At 43.3% G+C, this 19,943-nt stretch overlaps 1 protein-coding gene across 1 annotated transcript in view; it reads left to right on the top strand.

Annotated features, from left to right (window-relative positions):
- Positions 1-394: 394 nt before the first annotated feature.
- Slc25a33 (solute carrier family 25 member 33) overlaps positions 395-19,943 on the top strand; it is a 32,097-nt gene continuing 12,548 nt past the window's right edge. Inside the window, exons 1-2 of the mRNA XM_076861351.1 lie at positions 395-642; positions 13,061-13,240. Of these exons, the coding sequence (XP_076717466.1) occupies positions 587-642; positions 13,061-13,240 (236 nt within the window). The 5' untranslated portion in view covers positions 395-586. The remainder of the gene's footprint in view (positions 643-13,060; positions 13,241-19,943) is intronic.

The following is a 19,943-nucleotide window of genomic DNA, read 5'->3' as shown; positions in this document are numbered from 1 at the left end:
ATGCACTGGGAGGTCAGTTTATTTAAAAGATCATTTAAGCTGGGTGTATTTGTATAATTCTTTGCACACGTAAAAATCACAAAGTTAACTTTTTAAAACGGCGAGGTCAAGGGCCTGGTTACCCTGGCCAAGTGCGACTTCGCCGCCTGGGAGCTGGTACCAGGCAGCTGCTGCCAGTTCCCACTTCATCCACTCAGTGGCCTAGGCCCTCCCAGATCGGTGATCCGCTCGGGGCTGACCCCGCCCCAGCCAGGGAGGTCTCCCCGCCCACATCCTCCTGCTGCCCAATAGGCGCACGGGATCCGGGCCCACACCTCCGCCGCACCCCGCCTCCGACTCGCGCCGCTGAGTAACGTCACGGCCCAGCCCCCGCCACGTGACGGCCGCGCGCCGGGGTCTCGTTTGCCGCCGGGTTCTCGCCGCAGAGGCCGGTGAGGCACCGGCGGCGACGCCGCGGGGGTTGCGGGACTGCGGAGCCCGCGTGCGCATGGAGGCCCCGGCGGCCGCCTGAGGACAGCGGGCGAGAGACCGGGCGACCTCGCGCATCCCTCGAGCGGCTGCGGCGGGCCGCAGAGCCGGCGCGGCCATGGCGACCGGCACCCAGCAGAAGGAGAACACGCTGCTTCACCTCTTCGCCGGCGGGTGAGCCTTCGGCCGAGCCCGCGCGCCCCGCCGCCCCGGCCTCTCGGCCCCCGCCGCGGCTTCCTCGGTGGGCTCAGCGCGGTCCCCAGGGAGGGTCCCGGCGGCCGGGCGGCTGGGCCGGGGAGGGGTTGGGGCCTCTTCCCCACCCCCACCCCCGACGCGTCGCGCGGGGGCTGTTTAACCCCGCGCGCGTCCCCCGCCTCGGAGGCCAGGCATTTTCTCCTTAACAATTAGTGGCTGGTGAGTGTCGCCCAGGGCGGCTGGCCTCCTCGCCGGCCACGCCATGCTCCCTGTCCATCTGGATTCTCTTCCGTGGCCTGTCTCCCGAGACCAGCGTTTCGGGCCCTGGGCACCCTTGCCGATGCTCAGGTCTGCCCTGGGGTTCTCGGGGTAGCTAGTGCAGAGGTAATTCAGAGGGTCAGGGGCTGCAGGTGATGGGCATCAGCAAGGGCCTGGAAGGTGCTGGTGAACGGCAGCGATGCCAGCCAGCAACACGTGGGAGGGTTAACTGAGGAACCTCCGGAGATGGCTGGGTCGCGAAGGTGTTCCTGTGTGTTGAATTGTATGGGACGGGAGCTGACGTCCCCCAACCCCCATAGAACTAGAAACGTTTTTGAGTATGAGGAATTTTTAAAAATCTCGGCTGGTGGCATTGGGTCCTTTTGGTTTCTTACAGATATTTGGAGTCTTATTTGAGAACCTCACAGGCCTAGCACGAAGGTTTTTCAGTATAGGACATTTTGCATAAAACAGATTATCCTGGTTTATCATCTTGAGTGTTTTGGTTTCAGCTTGGACTGATACCTAGACATATTTCCGATTACAAACAATTATAGTTAAGAAACTCACCTGTAAGTGTTTCTGCATTTTTTTTTTACTTTTATTTTAGGCCATTACTTATTTTTTCAATTAGACAATTTTGGTGGTTCCTCGTAGGGAGAATTTCTCATTCATCTCTCTTTTGTCATTCTCTCAACCTTCCCAGTATGTCTCCATGGATATTTCCTTTGAGAGGAACAGAGGGAGCATCCTTAATAGACTATAAATTCGTCATTCCTGAGAATTTTTTAAAAGTTGGCCACATTTTAAAGTGTGGCTTTTAAAACGTCTCATACATTTTTAAAGCCTAGTAGGAGAATTTTTTTTTAAATGAAATTATGCTCAGTGATTTTTGATTTACTGTTTTGAGTGAAGTGTTCGTTTTAAGTTTTTCTTTGTATTCCAAACTGGAAGAGTTGTATGCTCTGGAGCAGCCTAGCTGCTGAGATTCACTGTGTAATTGATGACCCTGTCTTGATGAATCTCCCCATGCACCCTTCATAGTGCCCTCTGGCTGCCTATTCTCCTGCTGGAGTGTCAGGCTTTTACCTTGTGATGGCAAAAAACTGCAGTGGGCAGCACCGCCAGGAGGACTGATTAGGTAGTTTATTAGGGTAGCACCTAATAAACTATGGGATTTAACATACTTCAGTTCCTTCATTAGTCGCATTTTGGGATTACTTTACTTGCAGATTCAAGAAAGAAATCTTCAAAAGGGATGTTTCCAGATCCATCTAGTTTTCCAATATATTTGACTTCAGTCTCTTTTAGGGTGGAACTTGAAAGGAGCTGAGTGTAGAACGGGCACAGTATATATACTGTAGTCAGGCAGGCTGTCTCACCTAGTCAACTCTCATTAAGCTGGCACCTTTCCAAAGAACTAAGTTCAGCTCCTTTTAGAAGCCTTTTGAAAAAATGTCAGAGCCCTTTTGAAATTGTCACGTTTCTCCTGTTTATTAAACAGCTTTCAGAAGGTATAATAATGCCAAGCAAATTTAATGCTATCACTAATTTATGATATTGAACAAATATTTTTGTTAGGTTTAAAAGGCTTCTGAATAGATGGAAATTAATTTTAGAACCTGGAAAATGAAAACTGCACCAAAACAGCTCATAGTGTTTGAAATTTCTTAGATTTATTTTTTTTAAAAGATACTTTCTTGGATTCTTTGCAAAGAAGAAAATACTCTTGTATTAACCTGTAATCACATTTTGAATATGGTATGTTGCCTTTTAAGAGAACAGGAAGAAAAGCCACCCACAAACCAATACCTAGAAGTGAACACATTGTAAAAGCTTCCCTGCCTGAATATATGTCTCAAATACAAGTTCAAATTCATTTTTAAGATAGCTTTGTGTTCTTCAAATTGCTTTCTTCTTAGTACTGTTTTGAGTTTTAGGGGCAGCATGGTAGAAAGTCTCTGAGTACAGTTTGCCATAGAACCATATTTATCTACCATCAATGCTGGACTGTGGAGAAAGCAATGAAGAAGGCAAGCTTAGTGTCTAACCCAATACTGAAGTCCATTGAGGACATTAGAGTCGTTTACAACAGGGCTGCCTAATATTTGGATGACATTTCTTTCTGATCTCCTATCATTGCTGACTTCTACCATTATAAACAATTGGATATCTTTATAGGTGCATACTTTCTTTATTTTCTTTGGATAAACCAGCAGAGGAACAATTACTGAGTAAAAGCATTTTTGGTCCCACCACATCTGTAAACTATCTTAGGTTCATTTCTGCATGAATAACATCATTCTTTTTTTTTTTTTTTTTAAAGAGAGAATTTTAATATTTATTATTTTTTAGTTTTTGGCGGACACAACATCTTTGTTTGTATGTGGTGCTGAGGATCGAACCCGGGCCGCACGCATGCCAGGCGAGCACGCTACCGCTTGAGCCACATCCCCAGCCCAAATAACATCATTCATTTGATGGTATTTAATACCTTTAGGATTTCTGCTTTCTTCCCTTATATGGGTAATACTGTTGTCAAAACAAAGTACTCCCACACATTTTATTGTTACTTTTAATCCTTTTCTGCTGTTTGAACCATCTCATCAAGAAAAATGCTGAAATACTGTGAAGTGGCCCTTCCCTGTGTAGGCCTGATTTGTCCCCAAAGAATTTGGGGAGGGACTGGGAATATAGCTCAGTAGTAGCACACTTGCCTAGCATGCACAAGGCCTGGGGCTGGATTCCTCTACTTCGCACAGAGGATGACTTGGGGATTCTGCTTGTGTATTAGTGTCAGTGATGCCCTTCATCTTCATCACAGTAGCAGGGTGGCGATTAGGAGATCTGCTGGGCACCTGAAAATAGCTAGACTAAGCTGATATAGATTTAGAGATGGAAGACCTGGACTAGACACTTCAGGTCTTATTTTTATGGCATGATTTTTTGTGTTGAAATTAAATATACTTAACATAGCCTTTAAAATGTATTTTAGTAGGAATATAGTATGTCTTTAAGGTATTAAAATATAAAATCCACAGATATTTTAAAAAATCAGTACTTTGACCCTATTATGGGCAGCTTTTGCTAGGTATACTCTAGTGCTGTATCCCTAGAAGTTTAATCTGTATCAGCCAGTGGTTACTGCTGAAGCCTTGGGTAATACTGAGATATGGTGCAAGTTCATCTATTGTGAGGGGGGAAATGGTCTACAAAAGAGGCAAGGCTTACTTGAAATGCTTAAAATTTTTTTGATAAAGTATATAGTGTATGCATAATAACTTGAATATACTGTTAGGTAACTACTCCTTGAATAAAGCTTATATATGCTGCTAGGAATATAAATTGGCTGATTTTGTCCAGTTTGTTTATACATGTTACAAGCATTTTTAAAAATTGTATGGTATTTGAGTGGGAAATATCCAATAGAATAGAGGGTACATGAATGTAGAAACCATGTGGGTTTTCACTAGAATCTCCTACTATATTTCCATGTTACAAATGCCCAAATGATATATATTTTTTTTTTTTTTTTAGTTTTTGGTGGACACAAAATCTTTATTTTATTTTTATGTGGTACTGAGGATCGAACCCAGCGCCCCGCGCATGCCAGTCGAGCACACTATGGCTTGAGCCACATTCCCAGCCCCCAAACGATATTTCTTAAATGACTGACCAAGTGAATAAAAGATACTGTGTATCTCACCTGAGGGTATATAGACTGATGTAGTTCTGAATTGTCCCAGATAAAGAATAGACTCACCATGATTATTTATGAATTGCAAATTTGGTTCTGTATTAAGATTTACTAAAACTGTAGTTATAAGGTAATGGTAATTTGGCAAATGAGATGGAATTCAGGAAATAACTACATCAAAAACTATTTTGCTTTATCTTTTTTTTTTTGGTGGTACTGGAAATTGAATGCTAAGAAATTGCATGCTAAGAAAGCATTCTACCATAGAGATACATCCCCAACTCAAACTATTTTTGCTTTTACTGAGTGAATACAGAAAAATTACATAATTAAAATTTCATAAACCTCATCTCAAGTATTCAAGTAAATTTCTCAATTATAGTATGTACAGAAAAGCAACTAATATTTTTCAAACAGTGACTACAGAGGTAGCAGCAAAAAGGGCAGAATTATGAGAAGCACCAAAGATTAGGAGGATTGGGTAGTCCTGAGGGTCGGCTTGTTGGTGGAGCCTATTGTACGTGTATGTGAGCCATGCATGTGGAAACCAGTTTTCTACCAGTTGGGTAGTGATTCTTACATTAAAGAGCACTATGGCCTTGACTTTGTCTAGTATGTATATGCACAGGCACAGTAAACAGATTCTTGTTGAAAACATCCGTTTTTTAATAAATTGTTCTAGTAATTTGAATCTGAGGTAAAAGGTAAAAGTCTGTGAACAATTTTAAAATATTGTGTAGTTCTGTGTGAGCATATAAAAGTGGTAGAAAAACCCAGTGTATACCTTGTGGCAGGAGTGGAATGCCCTAACTTTGCCCTGCTATAAACCGGAGGAGAAGTGCCTAATCCTCAGGGGGAGAAATCAGGCAAGTGTTATGTGGGTGTAGAAGATAAAAGGTTAATATGCTCTTATGTAATGAACATGAGACTTTAGTTTCGGAAAGGAGGAAAGAAAGAAGGTAGAGAAACAAGGAGCGTAGTTTTATATAACAGGGAACATTAAAAAAAATAGAAGCAGTGCAGAAAAAATCTAGTTCATAGATTTTTAGGAAAATTAAGTAAATAGACTTCTAAGCAAAAACGCTCCTGTGACCACTCAGACATGCACTTGAGCTGCTCGTCATGGCCTCGCAGCTGCTCTGCTCAGACCCTCATTGTTCACTTGGAGTATGCAGTGCCTCAGAGAATTTTTGCTGGACTTTGGCATTACCAACTAGAGTGATATTATCCTGGGAACAAAATTAATACCCTGAAAGTTTCCTCATAGCCGTTAGAAGCAGCCTACAGTAAACATTAGTCCTAACTTCTCTTTAGAAGATTATAACATTCAAGCTCCACAAGTGCTTTCTTGAGAAGTGTGAGCATAATTATTCTATTTTTTGGCTAGGCTTGTTTAGGAGGCTTTCAGTTGTAAGTCTAGAAAATTTAATTCCCACTGGCTTAATTATTGGTACATACACCAAACTATAGAGGAAGGATAGGCTTCAGGGAAGGACTCATCTAATCAGCTGACAGTGTCGCCATGGAACCCACCTGTGCCTGCTCTGACTCCCGGGAATGTCTTCTCGATGGTGGGGTTGGTTGCTGCATGGACACAAAGTGGCTTCCAGCAGCTCCTCTGTCTCCCGCCCCTGAGCAGGTCTGGAGTTTCATTCTCCTTGGACCCACTTGGACCCACACCATCTCCAAACTGGTCATTTAGAAGCTTGGTCTGAATCACGTGCCCTTCTCTGAACAGACAGCCTACCCAAGTGGATGGTGTTTTGTCGAGGGGTATGAGTGAGGCAGAGCTAAAAGGAGAAACAAATGAGGATCTGAGGGATGGATGCAGGGAGGCAGGAAGCAGCCTGCAGTGCCCGCTGCTTGGGTTCTGCTGTCTCCAGATGTGTTGTCCATTTTTTTGGTCTGAAACAGAGTTTCTCAACCTTAGTCAGGTAATTATTTTGAGGGGAGGGGATGTCCTGTGCATGGGAGGATGTTGAGCAGCTTCTTGGCCTCTACGTGATAGTAAAAACTTCCCAACACCCATTTCTCCTGTATGTGTTTGGTTTGGGTTTCATGTTTTGTGATGCTGGGGATTGAACCCAAGGGACCTCTACCACCAAGCTGCATCCCCAGCTCTTTTTTTTTAATTTATTTTTTATTTCAAGACAGGGTCTTGCTAAATTGCCAAGACCAGCCTCCAACTTGTGATCCTCTTGCCTCCACCTCCTGAGGGATTACAGGTATAGTCACTGTATGTGGCTTCTACCCCCCATTTCAACACCATAATATTTTCACACATCGCCAAATGTCATTGAGGGTGGGGGCAAAATTGCCCAGGCTTGGAACATTGGTCTAGAAAAGTGGTTTCAAGTTTTGATCACACAGGCCTATGATTGAAATGTTTATTCTGCCCTATTTTATACATATAAAATGTATACACAAATTTTATAAATTAAATGGAGATTAGAAATAAAATCTTTGATCTTTTCTGAGTTTTCTTTTTTTGTTACTAATTGAACTTGGGCACTTTACCATTGAATCATATCCCTTACCTTTTTGTTATTTTGAAACAGGATCTGGTGAAGTTGCTGAGGCTGGCCCTAGACCTGTAATCCTCCTGCCTTTGCTTCCCGAATTGCTGGGAATACAGGCACATGCCACCGTTCCCTGTTGAAATTGTATTTCTTTCTGTACATGAGTGGGTCTTTATAGTGGAGGACATACCCGACTTTGGAGATTAATGGTCTAAAATATTGCTATTCAGTCGGATTAGTCAGCTCCCCGATTATGTGATGCTAAGTCTGTGTCACTATGTAAGTGGACATTGAATGTGACTTTTCTCATTGTCTGAGCATGGCTACTAGGACACTCAAATGAACCAAATAAACCTAGTCTTAGAAAGAGGTATTAGAGTCTTCCTGGTGCCATTGACCACTCTACCCACACACTGTGTATGCAGAAAAGAAAATACATGACTGTCAACATTGGGTCCTGTTGAGTACTAAGAACATCTTACTGTCCCTGTCCCCTACTCTAACCTCCGGTCTGGGCTGCAGAGTGAGGGAGCTCTCAAGGCAGAAAGACTAGAAGCTTGCTCTGGGGCCGTTTGCTTCCTGCAGGCGAGAAGCTGCTGTGTCCTGTGAGCCAGCAGGGTGAGAAGGGGCTGAGGAAAGCCAAGCTGACCAGCTCCATTGGCTTCTTGTTGAGGAGCATGTGGGCCAGAGGAAGGTAAGGCGCTATTGCTACCCAAGTCTCCAGGCCAAGTAAGGCAGAAAAGAGATTGGGGGGAGGAGCTACTGTTGAGACCCGAGGAGGGGTCTCCCGTGTCAGGGCTTGGTGAGTGGGTTGAGTACCAGTTGCACTGAAATTGTAACATTCTCTGGGGCCACCAGTACAGCACACAGCTGGGTGGACCCCCAATAAGACAAGACCACATCTCTTCTCCCTGTCCCCAAGCCCAGAGAACCATAAATCAAAGGGAAAAAAGTGACAGAGCAAGCCAAGTCCCCACCTGCCACAAGTTTGCCTGGCAGTAGAAGAGGGAAATTTGAAGCTGATCAGAGATGGAAGTGTCAGTGGGACTGTGTTGGAAAAACTGCAAGTTACAGAAAAGTCTGGAATCTGCCCATGCCATTGAAAGGAAAGAGGAGTTCAGTGAGCACAGCTGAAAGCCATGGGTAAGGGACCAGTGACAGGACCAGTGCCTGTGTCCTTTCTGAATTGAGACTCCAGAGAAGCTGGGTTAACACTGTGCAGCGCAGTGGAACACAGGGCGGCAGAACCCAGTGTGCAGCCAGGTGGTGTTTGTACTGAGGAATCTGGACAGCGGGGAGAGCTTTTGTACAAAGAATATGGTTTGTTGTGATCTACAGCGCCTGGGTCCCAGATAGGTTTAGAAAAGTAAATATTTATGATTGTGTGTGTGTGGTGCTGGGAATGAAACCCAGGGCCTTCAAACACTCTCTGCCATTGAGCTAAGCCCAGCCCTATGATTTAATATTTTTAGAAAACTTTGGAAGGCCAATCAAAATAAGTATTTTATCTTCTCAGATTGATGAATGTCTTGCCCATGTTGGTTCATGAAAAAAGAAAAAGGAGTTCCACTGAAAGAAACTAATAGGAAATGTTTTAAATTTCTGGATTAGGAGGGCCCTCTGGGAATTGAACCCAGGAGTGCCTAACCATTGAGCCACGTCCCCAGCCCTTTTTTTTTTTTATTATTTGAAGCAGGGCCTTGCTAAGTTGACCAGCTTGGTCCTGAACTTGCCATCCTCCTGCCTGAGCCTCACCAGTCACTGGGATTACAGGCATGTGCTAATAAGCCCAGCTGGAAGGATCTTATTTGCAAATTTTTAGTTAAAGATTATAACTTGTTTTCATCTAATTGAGTACTACAGTGAATTTGTATCTGACACAAATGACTTAAAAATATCCTTTGGACAGGTCATGTTATGGTTTGGGTGTGAGGTGTCCCCCAAAAGCTCACGTTTGAGAAATGCAAGAAGGTTCGGAGGAAAAATGATTGGGTCATAGTCCTAACCTAATCAGTGAAGTAATCCCTGATGACATTAATGGAGAGGCGGCAACTGGAGACCGGAGACAGATGGCTTGAAGAAGTGGTTCACTGGGGCCTGGCTACAGGGTACATAGTTTGTATATGGCGAGTGGAGCCTCTCTGCTTTCTGATCTTCCTGTGAGCTGGATCCCTCTGTCACACTCTTCTGCCATGATGTCCTGCCTCACCTCAAGCCCTGAAGAATGGAGCCTGCCATCTATAGATTGAGACTTCTGAAACTGTGAGCCCCTAAAATAAACTTTTCTTCCTCAAATTGTTCTGGTCAGGTCCTTTAGTCACAGCAGTGATAAAGCTGACTAAAATAGGTCACTTCTAAGACATTTTTTTTAATATTTATTTTTGAGTTGTAGTTGAATGAGTATCTATTTTATTTAATGTGGTGCTGAGGATCGAACCCAGGTCCTCACCCATGCTAGGCAAGCGCTCTGCCCCTGAGCCCCAGCCCAGCCCCAGCCCCTGAAATGTTTTTCCAGCAGGAGAGGCGAGGCCCGCCTGGCAGCAGCATTTTGCTCATCATGCACTGCAGGGCTCTGTCGCAGTGCTTCCTGTTGCTCCTTTGCTTGCTCTGACACTGACACTGCATCCTCCCTGCCTTGTAGTTGAAGCCACTGAGCCTGCAAGAGCTCGGCTCTGGTCTTTTTGTCACCATGAGGCCTTGCACCAAAGTGGCAGAGTACAACATAAAAAAGTGGCTGCAGTGCTTAGTGTGTGGCCTCCCACCTCAGAGAGGTCACTCACTGTCAGGAGGCAGCTTTGTCTACAGACTGCTTCCTGCTGGTCATCTTCCATCAGTGGCATAGATTTGGATGACACTTGGACAAAGTCAGGAGTGCAGCTGACTGAGGGACAAAGTGAAGGTGGTTGACCTGTATCTGATTTGAACTTTATGACCTTCTGATAAAATAATTTAAACAGAAGTTTTTTGTTTTTTGTTTTAAAGGTTCTTTTGGTCACATGTATGTAGTTGGGTTGTTCACCATAAATTGACTTCAGATATTTCTTTTTTTCTTTTTTTAGTTGTAGTTTGGACACAATACCTTTATTTTATTTATTTATTTTTATGTGGTGCTGAGGATCAAGCCCAGCATCTCATACATGCTAGGGGAGCACTCTACCACTGAGCCCCAGCCCCCAGATATTTCTTTATCTTACTCTGTAACATGTAATTTTTCCAGTATTTTTAAATATATATGTGTGTGTGTGTGTGTGTATGTATATATATATTTATTTATAGGTAGTCACAATACCTTTTATTTTTATGTGGTGCGGAGGGTCAAACCCTGTGCCTCACGCACACTAGACAAGCGCTCGACCTCTGAGCCACAAACCCAGCCCATTTTTTCCAGTATTTTGAAAATATTGAAAAGTAAGTTTTTGAAGTTTTTATGCATCAGATGTGTGTGTCACTGGCCTTCAAAGCCATAGCCTCTTGCCCTTCAGGCAGCAAATTACGCCCCTGCCTACCTATTGGATTTCTTTAAGCATGTAGTTAGTATTATAATGGAGAAGAGTCATTTATTTTATATGTCTAGGCATTGAAGTAGGTGTTTTAAGATAAACGAGTTACTGGATTACAGGTGTGTGCCACTGCATCCGGCCAGGACCCCATTTTCAAAGGGATGAAAGGGCAACGATGGGGTAAGGTGAAGTGATTTGAAAGTTAGTATTTTCCAACCTCTTTTTAAAACTGCTCCCTGTTATCCTGTTTTTAGATACAGCCTAGTGCTAAGCACAAATTATACAGACCAATATTAAGACTGACTCAAAATTCTTCTTCTTCTTCTTTTTGTGTGTGTGTGTGTGTGTGTGTGTGCGTGCGCGCGCGCGCGCGCGCGCCAGGGTGCTTAAGCACTGAGCCACATCCCAGCCCATTTGGTATTTTATTTAGAGACAAGATCTCAATGAGTTGCTTAGCACTTCACTATTGATGAGGCTGGCTTTGAACTCACAGTCCTCCTGCCCCCAGCCTCCTGAGCCCCTAGAATTACAGGCGTGTGCCACCACGCCCAGCTCAAAAATACCTTCTTAATTAAAAAAATCCATGAGAGTTTTACAAAGTCTGAGCTAACTAACAAAGCTAATATATAGTAGTATAACCAAATTAACAATACTTGCTTTCTTTCCATAAATATCCCACAAGAGGGTATCTTAGCATAGGGGACCTGGATAGGGGTTTGGGTTGAATGCTTAATGACTTGGAGACTTTGAAAAAGTATATAAGCTTGTGGAGAGCCACGTTGCCTTCAGTACAGGGCTTCATCAGTTTCTGTCCTCCTGCTTCCCTGTCCTGCTTGTGATCCCCCAAAGTGCTTTTGTGATTGATGGGCTTGGGCCCTCAGTTCAGAAACCACCGTTGTAGGTAGCAGTTTAGGATTTGTCCTCATTGTGACTTAAACCAGGTTTACCTAACCAGCCCCCACTGGCTCTGTCCTCTTCTCCCCCATCTGTACATTTCTGTCTCCTGACATTTGGGTTCCTCCTTGTGAAATAGGGCTGATTATTCCTGCCTCTTTAAGATTGTCAGAGGACTAAATGTTTGTCACAAACCATCCCTGGGCTGATGGCAGCAGTGCTGTTGGTTAGCAGATGGCTTTCAATGCTGCTTGCTCCATGGAGCTTCAGGCTCCTGATCCGCGTCCTGCTTGGAGATTTGACTTCATTGGTTACCCCAGTTGTGTGGGAGGGCCTGGGATGCTTCTAGATTTCCCCCGCCTAACCCTGTGTTGGTGAAGCTGTGGTGAAGCCGGGGAGCTAGCGGGAGTACTGCACAGTGCCAGGTCCTGTCCTTCCGAGCTTAGCCTGTCCCAGTCATTCTGATGACCCTCCTTGAGTGCCAGGCCCACAGCAGCTTACTGCAAGTGCAGGCGGCAGCGGGTGGAAGGTAAAGGGTGAATGCTCTTCCCAATTATTTAGGTGCCTTTTAAAAACATTCCCCGTGAAATCTCAAATAAATAAGTACCGTTTGAGATCTCACTGGGAGGAATGCAGGGTCCTGACCTTAAGGATCATCATGCTCTAGAGTCACATTTTTCAAGGAGGAAAGCCTGCATCCCTGGTGGTATGGGTGGTGGCATTAGATGGTACTTGACATTGTTCATCATAACTAGCTTATCAAACGTGATTCATGGATCCTGTTATGTAAAAGAAGATTGAAGTAGGTGTTTTAAGATAAACGAGTTACTGGATTACAGGTGTGTGCCACTGCATCCGGCCAGGACCCCATTTTCAAAGGGATGAAAGGGCAACGATGGGGTAAGGTGAAGTGATTTGTTTTAAACAATTTTCTGCTGGCCCTGATAGTTACACAAGTTGTTTTGATTGGTGCTAGAGTCTGTTCCCAAATCAAACTATACACAATTGCTTGCTAGGAAGCTAACCTGAGGGGATCATTAGTAAGCAGTAAGTAAATTAGATTTTAATAAAGATCCGTATTGTCATAAACATGGAATTTTGCAATAGTGCCATTACCTGAATATTTGGTTTTGGCGTGCAAAGATGCACTTTCTAGAATATTCCTTGCAGCAGGTAGTGAGATGAGAGATGGCATGTATGTCCAACATTAGGAAGTTTGTTAAAATATTATATGTCATGTATAACAAAAAAGAACAAATAAAAAATTTTTTAAAATGTTATACGTCAACACAGAGAGACAGTACAAAATCAGGAGAAGGTGGTGTGTCTGTGCCAGGACAGAAGGACATGGTGACAGTGGTTATCACTTTAACTCGGGGATTTCAACTTTTTTTTTTTTAAGCCTCCTTTGTGTTCTGCTTTCATTAATGTATGTGCCCTTTTGCTAAGAGAAGAGTCAGACTCCACATCCTGCTCATGCAGAAAATCAGGCCACTCTTCTGATCCTTCGGTGACCTCTTCTCTTCCAGGTGTGGGGGCACAGTTGGTGCTATTTTCACTTGCCCACTAGAAGTCATTAAGACCAGGTTACAGTCTTCAAGACTTGCTCTCCGGACCTTCTATTATCCTCAGGTTCATCTGGGGACCATTAATGGAGCTGGAATGGTGAGACCGACGTCGGTGACACCTGGACTCCTACAGGTTCTGAAGTAAGTTCTATCCTGCACAGTCTTCTCTGCTTTTGCCACTGCACACTTCTGTTCTGCTGTCAGGACAGGATGTTCATCAAGCCCATCAGATGGAATGGTCTGTCTGCACAGTCTGTAGTCCTATTTAAGAACTAGTATTTGTGGTGGTGGCGGGGAGTACTGAGGATTGAACCCAAGGGTACTCTACCTCTGAGCTACATCCCCAGTCCCATTTTTTGCTGTTTTTTTTGTTGTTGTTGTTGTTTTGTTTTTTTAATTGAGACAAGGTTTCACTCAAGTTGCCTAGGTTAGCCATGAACTTGCAATCCTGCCTCAGCCTTTCGTAGCTGGGATTATAGGTGTGTGCCACCACATCCATCAAGAACTAGGATTCTTTATAACACCTTTGAACCCTGACCTTGTGCCTTTGGCCACAGGGATACTGCTGTGCATGTGATCATCATCCAGGGACAGTTGAGTAAACCAAACTACAAAGCAAACTGAAACCATGTTTAAATTGTTACATCAGATTATTGCTGTTGCTCAAATCTGTTAAGGGCTAACAAGGGAATAAATGGATAAAATCTTTTTAATTGTCAAGATATGGGTTGTATTTTTAAGAGTAAGTGATATGCAAATGAAATGTTTTTGAATTTCACATTTTATTTAGAAATAAGTTATAGAAAATTTTGTTTTAGTACTAGACTAGCTGCCCTCTTTATTATTTTTGTTGTAGGAACAGTATATCATTTACTTGCTTACAAAGTAGCTAAATATTTCTAAATTGAATTTAGGGTACAGTCTCTAACATTAAGGCAAAATAAAAGATTCAGAAGAGCATTTGACAGTCTTTTTTTAGCTTATGGTCTGTACTTTTTTAAGAAGAGATATTTAGGGCTGAAGTTGTGCTGCAGCCCGGCTGGCTGGGCAAAATAACGGGGGTTGGGGGGTGAGGAACAACTTGTGTACGTTGATACAGCAGGAGTGGAAGCCGTTTATTGTAGGACAGGAGTGGTATTTATACATTTTACACAGCTTATCTAATTAGCATAAAATAGATACAGCAGTCAACCAATAAGGAATCTCCACACTTAATGGCTCACTTTTGTTACTTCACAAACCACTCCCTCTGGCATTTTGCCAGGCACCATGCAGACTTGTTTACAGACTCTAACATTTCTCTGGCAAAATAACAGGTGCCAATCTGACTTGTTTATAGACCTTAACATTTCCCCCTTTTGTTTAATTTAAATAACACCATAGTGTTTTTTACAGAAACACCATAAATAACCTGCTAGAAACAGAAAGGGAGGATACAAAATGTTACAATACCAAGCCAATTGATGGCTCCATGCAAGAAGCCCTTGGAAAAATTATACCAGCAATGACACTATTAGCAAAGATACCGAGTTACAATTTGTTGTAGATTACAGTTTGTTGTCTCAGTCCAGATAAAGCAGTGTCTCAATAGATTAACTCACAGTCCAGGTAAGTTCTGCAGGCAGCTAGCTTAAGTTGTAGCAGCAGAAACAGCAACCGCTCTGAAGTCACATCGGGTTCTCAGCTGAAGTTTCCTCAGGTTCTCAGCAACATTGTAAATTCTTTCACCTTTGTTTTTACCATCACTGGGAGGAAGGCAGGAACTCCTGATGGCTAAAGAAAATCCTGTAGCATTCTACTAAGAAAACAACCTTTTGAACAATTTAGTACATTATCTCAAGGTTTTTTACATTTGAAATAAGCCTTAATAGTACTCATTACTCATCAGCCTCCAGGTGTGGGAGACCCATTGTAGTTACTGGCCTTGGAAATGATCAAACTTCAGGGACGCCAGTAGCATCTTCTGCCAGCTGTAGCATCGGGGCAGCCCCAGATGGCCCTGGGGAGAGTCCCAGACTCAAACTGCTTCCGGGCACAGGGAACAAAAGCCTGCCAGACTGTGCCTCCAGGTCAGGTCTAGATTTGGGCTGTTGCGCCATGACCGGCAGCCATTGCACCGATTCACGCACCCTCCGGTAACGAAAAGTATTCAGTAATAGCCTTTTGCTGCAACTTTTTTCCTGATAATCCTTCTTTTTCTGAATTTTCTTCTTTCTGAGTTTCTGGGCTTTTATCAACACATGCCCTAACTATTCTTGGTTCCACTGGGGTGCCTTTTTCCCTTATCAATTTACTTCTCACCCCTTCCATATTTTCATCACAAAGACAACATTTCAAGACAAAACAAGACACAAACATACTGTATCAATCTTCTCCATTTTCTCGAAATGGCCATTTTTCCTCTCGCCCTATCTGCCTAGGGATGAGCAGATTGCTCCCGTCCTATCTATGGAGGGGCAGCTTTTTTCGTTGCTTACCCCCGAGTGTCCCGGGGCTCCCAGTAACGGGCCACCATCTGCCGCAGTCCGGCTGCAGCAAAATAACCAGGGAGCGACGAATAACTTGTGTAGCTCAGTGTTAGAGTGCTTACCTAACGTGTGAGGCACTGGGTTCAATCTTTAGCACCACATAAATAAGTCTACAACTAAAAAAAAAATTTTTTTTAAAGAGATGTTTAATAAATAATAGTTAAATTTAACTGAGCTTGATATTCAGACCTCTGGAACTTATCCTTGGAAAAGATGTATCAGGAAAGAAATTGCTGTTTGTTCCTGTAGAGATTTAGTCGGGAAACCTTAGAGAAAGAAGCAGTAACTGGAGATGCTCTGGCCTAACACACACCACACACACCACACACACACACACACACACACACACACACACACGTACTTAGACAGGGTCCAACCACAGCTTAGATGTGGAATGTGTGCTTGGTTTGTTCTTAGGTACATTTTGTTTGTAAAACCTACCTGTACAGCACTCAGACGTCCCTGCCAAACATGATAAAGGGTGCATCAAGCTTACTGAGCAGAGCCCAATGACATGACACCTGCTGGGGACCAGGTCACACGTGAGAGTCAGAAACTCCCTCAGGGAAGGGAGACTTCTCCAGAACAGTCCAAGTAATCTGTTATTTAAGTTAAACATTGAAGGTGGAGCGGAGATCCAACCGGGAGGAGATTTTGGTCAGGCACAGGGAAAATAGAATCCAGTGCCATAGAGGTGGATATGAACCTCAGCCAAGACACACAGCCACTGCCATCCTCAGTGGCTTTGATTACACTTCCCACTGGCTTGTTCTGTTCACAGCAAAGGCAGACACTGGGTCCAGGTGACACCTTTCATCTAAGGAGCATGCAGTGTCTAACAGTGAAATGATTTACCCACTTTGTTAGCTTTCAGACAGACTTCCTCACACATGCTTGCTCAGTTATGTGTGACTGCTGAGTTTAGGTTTAATGTACCCGGCAGTATTGCCCAAAAGTTGTGAGTATCAATGGAGTTGAGCCTGTAATATTAATGGGAATGTTTCTATTTTAAGTTCTATAAGATATATTCCACATCTCCAATATCTTGTGTGTCTCATCTCCAGTAATTCCTACCTCCCCTATATATGTGCCCAAGTAGGATAATCATTTATCAAAAATGTAACCTAAAGGAAAAAGGCTACTCTATCTCTTAAAATAAAGAAACATCTTCCACACTACACACAAACATTTTTGTTGTGGACCTACAACATTCATTGGTTGATATAACCACAGCTACCAAATAATGAAATATCACATGTAGATACTTTTTAAACTACTTAACGCTACATCAAAATATATTTTAAAAAAAAGAATTAAGTAAAATTTTAACTTGTTGGAAAACCATCTGTGAAGCAGCATTTTTTGTCTGAGAACTGTTTTATTCAGCTCCATCTCCTGATGGAGATAAAATATATGTATCAGCCTGATACATATATGTTTTGAGATTCTGCTGTACAGCTCAGCTGATGTTGTGGCTTCAAACTAATAAAAGTCCACTTTCATGTAGTAGTATTTCTTTGTCTTCACAACCACCTTAAGGTATTCTCTCTCAGGCCTACTATTGCCCGTTGTTATAGATGAGGACATACAGATCAGAATAAAAGAGGTATACCAAAGTCATGTTTGATGAATAGCCACCTTATTTTTAAGGATTTGGAGCAACTAAGAGTAAGGTGAAAAACAGTAGCACAAGAGCCCTAGAGTGGAGGCTGAGCTGCTGTATCTTTCAGGTCTCAACACAGAGACGCATCAGTCAGCTTCTGGCTCAGACGTCCAGGACCATGTCCTATGCCATCCTGTCTGTCTGCTGCTTCTGTTTCCTTGGCTGTCTGCAGCCACACTGCCCCATGCTGCAGGAGCTACCCAGGCTTAGAGCCTACCTCACTCCTCTATGAGGCCCCTCCCTTGGTGATCACATTTCATCTAGTGGTTGTAAATATCATCTGTGAATGACGGTGCTTCTCTCACAGGCCCTCTAGCTGCCTGAGATAGCTCGAACATTCACTGGCCATTCTAAATGTAACAGACAAACCAAACTCCCTGTACCCTGCTGCCCCCAGAACCTCCCTGTCTGGGTTAAAGCAGTGTAATCTTTGCAGCTGTGAAGCTCTGGGGTCTGGAGTGGCCCTCAAGTCTTATTTCTCTCAACCCACAGTAGATGCTGTCAACTCTGCCTTCAGAATATACACAGAATCTGACCCAGATTCAACACCTCTTCTGTTGCTGTCCTGGCAGAGGCCAGTGTCACACCTGTGTCATGACAGTGGTTTCCCAACTGCCCTGGCCTAAGACTTAGCTGTCCCCATATTCAGTGTGTTCTCAGCACAGCAGCCAGAGAATCCTCTGCTTCCATCCCTGCTGGGACTACCATCTTCCTCCAAGCAAAAGCAGCCCACAGCTGTCCTTGATGTCACCTCCTGTGTCCTCCCTTGTTCCTCCAGCCTCCTTGTTCCTTTAGAAGGCCAGGAACATTTTCTACCACAGGGTGCTTGTTCTGGACATTATCTGCGTGGCTTTGTCACCTTTGCAGGAAGGCCCTGCAGTGATCGTGCTCTTTAAAACTGAACCCTCCTCCACACCCATCCTCTCCGCTGCTGTATTCCTATCCACAGCACTTGTCTCCTTCCAACAGTAGTTTGTTTATTTACATGCTCTTTTCTTTCCTCTTGCCACCCTCCACTTGAACTTCTTGGAGGTAGGGACCTTTATATGATTGCTGAAGTGTCCTCAAGCACCTAGAATGAGGCCTGTGACAGAGTAAGCACTCCATACGTCAGCAAGTGGATGGATTTAGACCATTGGATAGATAGTGCACCTGAAGGACTCAATATTCCCTGCCTTGTAAATAAATACTAGCTGCTGTCTTATGCATGTGCTTTCTGTACTGTCAAACATAGATTTGTAAATGAACTTATTGGTTCCCGGGCCACAAAGGGGAACACCATATTACCTAATTCCCATCTGAAGAAAGCACAGGGCCCTTCAGGGACAGTGTATATGTTTTCCCGTGGGAAGTTCTAAAGCAGGCTGCAGTCAGGCCACCATTGGCTGTGTGCCTCAGAGGATGGCTGCTTTTCACTGGGCTGCCACCCTGGTGGACTGTTAGCCACCCTGAGCCAGGGCGGTCACTTTGACCTGCAGAAAGAGCCCTTTATGTAGGAAACGACAGGCAAGGCCAAGGGCTCTAGCCTTTCCTCTGTGCTGCAAAACCCATCTTTGTTTTCTATTTACATTTGTAGAAGATACTGTTATTCAAAAGCTCAAATGATAGCATGGCAGCTTGGAATCCTAGTAAACTTGGGAAGCTGAGGCAGGAGGATTGCAAGTTCAAGGCCATCCTTGGCAACTTAGCGAGACCCTGTTTCAATAAATAATAATAATAATAATAATAATAAAAGGACTGGGGGTGTAGCTCAGTGGTAGAACCCCCTGAGTTTAATCCCCAGTACCAAAAAAAAGCCCAAATGAATAGCTGCCACTTCATTAAACTATAGCTACTCATCTTATGTGCTGCTCTGTGGGAGAGTGCTGTTATAAAAGACATCAGCCAGACTGGGGTTGTGGCTCAGCAGTAGAGCGCTCACCGAGCATGTGTGAGGCCCTGGGTTCCATCCTCAGTACCACATAAAGAAAAATAAATAGGGCTGAGGTTGTGGCTCAGCGGTAGAGCACTTGCCTAGTATGTGCAAGTCCCTGGGGATCCTCAGCGTCTCATAAAAATAAAGATATTGTGTCTATCTACAACTAAAAAAAAAACTAAAAATAAAATATTTTAAGAAAAGAAAAATAAATAAAGGTATTGTATCCAACTACAACTAAAAAATAAATATTTAAAGAAAAAAAAAGACATCAGTTTGTTTATAGGAAGTTTATTTTTCAAAATGCAAATCATGGTTTACTCAAGTTAACACATAGAGAAAAAATTCTCCTTTGGAGAATTGATAACTTTTATTATTTGAACAGTTACATAAAAGAATAAAAGGCAAGATGTTAGCAAATTCAGGATCCATCTATTAAATTTACCAGAGTAATGTTTATTTCAGGTATCTGTTTTTTAAAAAAAGTCTGGTTTAATTTTTTGTCAACAAGGCTTCTTCTTTTAACTGCTGAGGTGCCTTATATTTGTTTTTTCAAGTATCTTTTTAATCCAAAAAGTAATGTGTACATCACTGAGCCAGTCCGTATTTTTAAAAAACTGACATGTTTAGATAAGACACTTGTCTTGGATTAGTCGGTGGTAAGCATATTGTGTTCTGAAACTGGCGAAGAGATTGAAATGCTCCAAACAAGACTGTAATTCCTTTTTGCATTTCTTT

The sequence above is a fragment of the Callospermophilus lateralis genome, chromosome 7 (assembly GCF_048772815.1).
Source record: "Callospermophilus lateralis isolate mCalLat2 chromosome 7, mCalLat2.hap1, whole genome shotgun sequence".
NCBI classification, from domain to species: Eukaryota; Metazoa; Chordata; class Mammalia; order Rodentia; family Sciuridae; genus Callospermophilus; species Callospermophilus lateralis.
The sequence above is the reverse complement of the archived record's forward strand: the minus strand, read 5'-3'. Positions and strand labels throughout refer to the sequence as shown.